At 28.8% G+C, this 7,245-nt stretch overlaps 1 protein-coding gene across 1 annotated transcript; it reads left to right on the top strand.

Moving 5' to 3' along the window:
- Positions 1-1,879: 1,879 nt before the first annotated feature.
- On the top strand, positions 1,880-2,750 carry LOC119664625 (mediator of RNA polymerase II transcription subunit 4-like). Its single transcript, XM_038074084.1, has 3 exons — positions 1,880-2,073; positions 2,124-2,304; positions 2,368-2,750. Exons 1-3 carry the CDS (start codon positions 2,012-2,014, stop codon positions 2,671-2,673), a joined length of 549 nt encoding a protein of 182 aa, XP_037930012.1. The 5' UTR covers positions 1,880-2,011; the 3' UTR covers positions 2,674-2,750.
- The last annotated feature ends 4,495 nt before the right edge of the window (positions 2,751-7,245 follow it).

Genomic DNA, 7,245 nt, shown 5'->3' with positions numbered 1-7,245 from the left:
GTACAGCGTATTTACAATTAGCTGGATGCAACAATAGAAATCAAATCCCAAAATCGTTATAATAATTGTTAGTCTGACTGTATTGATCTTAATATTTCTAATGAGTTCTCCCCTCTCGTAGTATAAATAACCAAGACTGTACTAAAGAGAGGTATATACAGTGGAAAACATTTTTTGCCAAAGTTTTCTTGCAGTTCATTAAAATACTTATAGTAAGAGTTGAAGAATTGTGTTAATACTGCCAATTGGAAGATATTTATGTCGAATTTTTTTGTGATTCACTGGACTCATTATAATGAAAATTAGCAACTATTGTAGCTTGCTCCTACCCCTGAATAAGTCACCGTGGCTCTTGCTTTCTCTGGCCTCCTTTCTGGCTATGCACATGATTGATTTGACTGAACAATAGACTAATAAAGGTTTAATAAAGCAAAGTAATAACAAACTGACAGTAAGAACAACATTTTTAATTATTTTTATATGCTGAAAATATGTAGCTTAATTCAATCAATTCTTGTTTTAAAAAGAAATTTATTTTTATTACTAATATCACATATATTCATTTCATTTTTTATATGGATAAAGTCTTTATCAAGGGAAAGATAATAATAAATTGTTTTTAAATATACAAAACTATTTATACCACATATCAGCTATAAATACAAATATTCCCAGACTTAAATTAAATATAACCACTAACGCAACAATCTTCTATTGTTTAAGATACTACGATAATGTATTCCTTTGAATATCTAACCGAAATAAATATCTCAATTAAGTTGATAAATGACTTAGAAGTAGAAGAACTCAGAAGTTACTGATTGCACTATTCCATTATTTTTTCAATAACAGTTCACATGCATAAAGTAAAACGAAATAAAATTAAATGAAATTACAATTTTATTTCAAATTTTGATTGCAGCACTTAATTTAATCTAAAAAATAAATCAAAAACGCATATGTGAAGCATTTCCATACCGCAATTGAAAAAAGTAATATATATAAAAAAATGAAAAAAAAATCTACTACTAAAAGCGATGTACTAGAATGACAAGGAAAAACGGAAAAATTATTCACTCAAAGCGTATGGTATGCAATATGTTTTTGTTGTTGTTGTTGTTGTTGTTGTTCTGTAATCCTTATACTGACACAGGAAAAAGTTTATGAATAATGTGCGACATATGTAAGCTAGAGACCATGTTGGATATTTGGTTTTCCTGGGCTTGTCGACCGGAGCTGGTGGAAGCTCTACGCATTAAAATGTGTGGCCAACATTTATAAATTACCAGATATTTTTTATGACTTGGTTTGTTGGCTGATTTCATTTTTTGCCTCAGAAATTGTGTTTAAAGTTCAGAACTGTTAAATGAGTACGCATGTAGTTTGTTATTAAAATAAATTCATAAATAGAAGTTGTTTAAATTTTCACCATCAAAAAAATCTTTGCAGTTAAAAGTTTAAAGTTTTTTATGTTTTTTATATACTAAATATTTTCACATATATTATCACATATAGTATTATTAACTCAGTAATTAAAATATAATTTACAACACAGCGCTATCGAATCACAGAATGGTTACAGGCACCTCTGGTAGGTATGCAAGTTTGAGGTCAGTTATTGCTTAATCTGATGAAGAGGTGAACAATAATCCAGTCAAGGCGTAGAGAGGTGTTATAAACAGACCTCGCAGTTAATAGAGAGTAAAAGTTCTCAAATGCACTGACTCAACTAGCCTCAACATAGTAATAGTTTAGAATATTTCTGCCTCAAACTATTTCCATATTTGTTATGTATTTTCTATATTTATAATTATAAAGAATTATTTTATTTAATCAGAAACGGCTCATAAAAAAAATACGACAAAATGCATACCTACCATTTAATACGAAAAAAGTACTGTTACTACTTTTGGTAAATAGTAGGCAAAGAAAACATTAAACACAGCCAACATTTGACGTCTCCGATTCGTTATTCGTTTACCGTTGTTAGCCGAGTTAGACAATTATCAAGATGGCTAGAGGCTTAAAAGTAAAAATGCTGCAGATAATTGATGATATTGAATTAATTTCAAAGTATGCTAAATAGTAATATTTTATAATAAGTTTTCATTAAATTTTTTTAGGGAAATCATTGAGAAATTAATTAAACCTCAATGCACAGAAGAATCGCTAAAAGAGCGTTCGGCTCTCGTTGATCTTTTGCTGTATAAACACAAGGAGCTTCAAGACTGCCATGACATTGCTCTGGAGCAATGTGAGATTCAAAACGAAATTGATAAAATAAACGCAGAAATTAATGAAGTAGTAAGTTTGTAAAAATATGTCAAATGAATTATGAAGTAAATATCTTGAAATAAATTTATACAGCAACGGGAAATCGTTAAAGACAGTAAAAAATTAATGGAAGTCGAAGCAAAACTGACAAATGCTGTATATGATGTGCAACAATGTTTAAAAACCTATAAGGAGGCTAAACAACGACCCATCGATACAGAGGAAGCAATAAAATTTGCATACGAGATAGCAAATAGTACAAAGGAACACCCGTATCCCTCATTAACTCAAATGAAGGCAGGATTCTTGGGAAAGTCAACTAAGGTTTCTGATATGGACTTATCGGCAGAAAAAAACTCAGATTCGTCCAGTGACAGTTCATCTTCAGGTGGATTGTAAAATGGTTTATGTCTGAAATAGATATCCTAGATTATATCCATATAAAAAAAATACTTATAACTTTCAAAATAATATAAATAGAGGTTTAATTACTATTAAATTAAAAAATTGCAAGAAAATTGTTAAGTAAGCTTTAGTTTAAAAACACTTTAAATAAATCTTAAAAAAGTACATATTTTTATATTAACTAATTAAATAAGTAAAACTAAATAGCAGAAAGTATTCTGTGTGCTATTTCCATAAAATAAATTTCAAGTGCGTAAAATAATCCATACCAATAATGGCTTTGGCAATCTTCTCTATGTTATTGTAAATACTAGGAGATCTACAAGCTAACGTACAAAAAATTTGAAATTTTCTCTATGTTGACAGTTTTTAATATTTATAAAAACCAGAAAATTATTTTATAAAGAAATATGTTCATTATGAAGTTTGCTGATGGTTTCAAAATTCTATACTTCCACAAATTTTCATATGCAAGATGCAATTTTGACATGCGATTCAGCTCTGCAACTCTTGGTCTTTTGCTGAAAATTGCTGAAATTCTGTATGAAAATTTTATAAATGAAGTGTTTATACACTTACCAAGAGTTGTAAAATAAAATAAAATAAAATAAAATAAAATAAATCTAATTTCAAATAAAAGGCAAACATCACAAAATTATATGAGGTGAAAAATTTTATTTTATTTACAAATATGTGGCACGTAATTCAAATTTAATATTTCATAATTCAACAAAAATATTTTCCATCATAATTCAACTGAAATATTTTAGTTCATTTTATCTTAGAAACTTTATTTATATTATTTATTATATATATGTGGTCATTTGGTAGTAAAATTACTAGGTTGGTAAATAATAAAATAATTGAACATTTCTGTATTGAAAATGTTTATACAGAGGTTTTCTTCAAAAATATCCATGTAAAGAGGACAAATTCATATTTGTCATATTTGTCCTCTTTCCTCATACAAATGAATTGTCTTACCTCTTAGAGGATAAATTCATATTTGTCCTCTTTCCTCATACAAATGAATTGTCTTACCTATTTTGCATGCTGTTAGGTGGCTCTTATACGATTGCTCGGTTTTAGCAATTTTGTTGCTCCTAATTTGCTCTTTTACTCATTTTTGATTCTGTTTTAGTAAAACTTTTGTGTTCTGTTTTATTACTTCTTTTGTTTTTTTGGTACTGTTAGCTGACAATTTCATTTGTTTTGCTTTTTATGCCATATAAATTTTGCTAATATGAGTATACAATGCGTGCGAGTAAAAAGGTTTACTTTCAAATTCAATTTAATTAAGAAATGCAATGTCACGTTTGCAATCTATAATCTAATTACTATAGAAAATTGCTCTGGAACTTCAAGGTTTTTATTAAAAAAAGACACTTCATGTATTTTGTGAAATAAAGCGATTTCCCTAACTTTCTGATATATAACCACATCTGGAATTCCAACTTAAAACTATTTTATATATGTGAGTGTTGTTAATGTTGATAATTTGAGCATCTTTACTAAATTGTGTGTGTGAGTCTTGTATATGAATGCAATGATATTATAGTGGTGAAATATTTTAATTTTTTGAATATCCGCATAACTGCCACGATCGTTGGAGAGTGTCTTCAGTTAAGGGAGGATATTATATAGATGCAAGACAAAGATGTTTAAAAGTTTCATTATCTTATCGCGTGCGATTATAACTTAGGTCATGATATGAAATCCGTTTCGAGGTATTCTCACGTTCAATTTAAATGCTGGAAATTGAAATATCAAAGACATTTTAATAACTAGTAGTTATAGGAAGTTGTACTGTTCAAGACGCAGAACAAGTCAAGTTTGTGGGGTTTAGCGTCCGACTATTTAAAGGAGGATGTTTGTGTAGGAAGTGTTTACATAGTCGAAACGTATGCGTGAAATTTTCCAGGAAAATAAATATGGTATTTCATTATAAAGGTTGTAATACTTTTGAAGTAATATAATCACGTAAGTAACCCCATTCACACGTTCCCATTCTACTTATTTCACGATAACCCCAATGCTATGCAAGATAGAATAATGTACATATATAGGCTATAAAATAGATATATAATTATTTGATAATTTTTTGTGCTTATTTTCTAATAACTGCGGACTCAGTGGACAAACTAAAAGCTATGTATTTATACTTCTGAAATTTGTCATTTCGCGGACCTTCGGTTGAGAACCACTACCATAGAGGTATTACTATCAGATATCAGGTCTTACTCAGATTCGAATTAAAAAGTACCATTTTTATTAAACTGATTACAGTAAATGAATTCTTTTAATCCATCGGTTGAGAACCAATGCCATAGAGGTATCACTATCAGATATCAGGACCTACTCAAATTCTAATTAAAGAGTATCATTTCTATTTAACTGATTACAGTAAATGAATTATTTTCATTCATCGGTTGGGAACCACTGCTATAAAGTTATCACTATCAGATATCAGGCGTTACTCAGCCTCGAATTAAAGAAACTCATTTCTATTAAGCTGATTAGAGTAAATGATTATAAAGCAATTATTATTATATCTTTAAACTTCTTGTAGTTTTGAATTCTTTTCATTCTATAATGCACTATTATTTAAAGTTTTTGGAAAAAGTTTCAAGAAACTTAAAATCGGATTCATTTAAATCAGTTCATGTGATTTTACTCAAGTTTTTGTCATTTTTTTTCCAACTTTTGCAAATAAAATAAAATATGTGCTACACATATTTAAAATGAAAGCGCAACAAATTTGGTTACTTGAAAAACTTTTAAACTTTTTATCAAGGAAGTAAAGTATTTAAAAGTTTTTTCCAAAAATGTGTACTTGAAACGTAATTATTTGCAGATAGGAGGAGTGGAAAAGAAAAAGGGCGCCAAACCCAACTTGCACTACTTGACATATTTCAAAGTGTACGAAAATGGCTTCGAGTCAAAAGTTTAAGTGCACAGGTACGAAATATGCATATGTTTCCTTAATGTTTCCAAGTAAATCATGGCAAAAGGACACAAATTTAAGAGAACAAAAAAAAAAAGAAAAAATTAAAAAACTTTGAATTCTTCATAATTTTTGACATTTCATACGTACGAGTGTTCAAGTTCTAATCTCTAGTGTCGGATGATATGACATGGATAGACAAATTTACTCAATAATATATGAAATTTAAGAAAAACGAATTATTTTACACTCTTTAATAACAAATAAAACAAAATCAAAAATGTTAACTTTAAAATATAACGTTATTAATAGTCAGAAGAAGAGTTCATATATGATATACTAGTCATCGAACTAAATACACTTGTCTAAAATCCTTAGTTGTGCTTTAAATAAAGTTATTACAATCATTTCTATCAACAGTTGTAAAATTTGAAGTAAATTCATACAAAAAATCAAGTTAATCATTTATAGGACTTCACTATACAATTCTGATACTCACTGGGTCGTAGATCCTATACGTAAATGTGCCAAAAGGTTTAGTCATGCGTCCAACGTCTCAAAGATGTACATCAAAAATGGTAATAATTTATCAAATGTACTTTAAAGTAAAAGCGTTTATATTCTTTCTTAAATATTTAACCGATATTATTATAGATATCATCTGTTTTATTGAAACTACTTATAAAGTTCCCATCATTGAGATGCTCATTATATCCAATATTGGCAAAAGTGTTTTCGTTATGTTATATGGCTCTTCCTAAGCATATGTAGATTATGTTGTAATTAGTAATGAAAATTTCCAAATTATTTATTTGACATAAGTACATGTCCACAAGTGCTCACAGTCACTTTATGTCCGATTTTCCAAATTCAATTCCATCAAAATCTCATACTCTCGTATCTAATGATGCGAATACTGCATATTGTTGTACAAGGTACCTACTTCGATTTTGAATTTATATAAAGATATAAGAAAATAATAAAAAGTCCAAAAACAATGTATCCAAAACTTTTATATTGCATTTTTCCACTGCTAACTCCACTGCGAGATTAATCACTTCTGACGATTCTGACTGTTCAGTCTTCACTTTCGTTTTTCGATAAGTATTGTAGAATTAACTCGGCATATATATTTTTAACTACTAAATACGTCATCTCTGATCCTTATAATAAAATAATATTATAATTAATGAACCTATATGTGTTATGAAGTTACATTCAGTTTTTTGTTCCATTCAGGTTAATTTACTGCACTATTAAAGCTTATAAGCCTATACCGCAAACAAAACCAATTTCATGTCTTTACCCCTCACTAGTTTTTGTGGTTAAATTTTACATGAATTTTCCTTAAAATTAAGCGGAAACCTGTCGAAATGCTGGTGCTCACAACCACAAATAGAACACTCCTAACCACGAACAAGTGAAACCCTGTCATCATGCCCTCCCCAACACCATAAAGTGAAGCGTAGGCGAAAGTAACTTCAACATTTCCATAAATATTTTATGCAACAATTTTAAACATTTGTGATGGAATGTACCATAGTTCAGGTTAAAATATTAATTGAAAACAGTTTTAAATCTAAACAAGATAAAACGCTTCTAACCAAATAATTTGCAAATTG

This window comes from Teleopsis dalmanni, unplaced genomic scaffold (assembly GCF_002237135.1).
Source record: "Teleopsis dalmanni isolate 2A unplaced genomic scaffold, ASM223713v2 unscaffolded_contig_2319, whole genome shotgun sequence".
Taxonomy (NCBI): Eukaryota; Metazoa; Arthropoda; class Insecta; order Diptera; family Diopsidae; genus Teleopsis; species Teleopsis dalmanni.
This window is presented reverse-complemented; position numbering and strand designations above follow the sequence as displayed.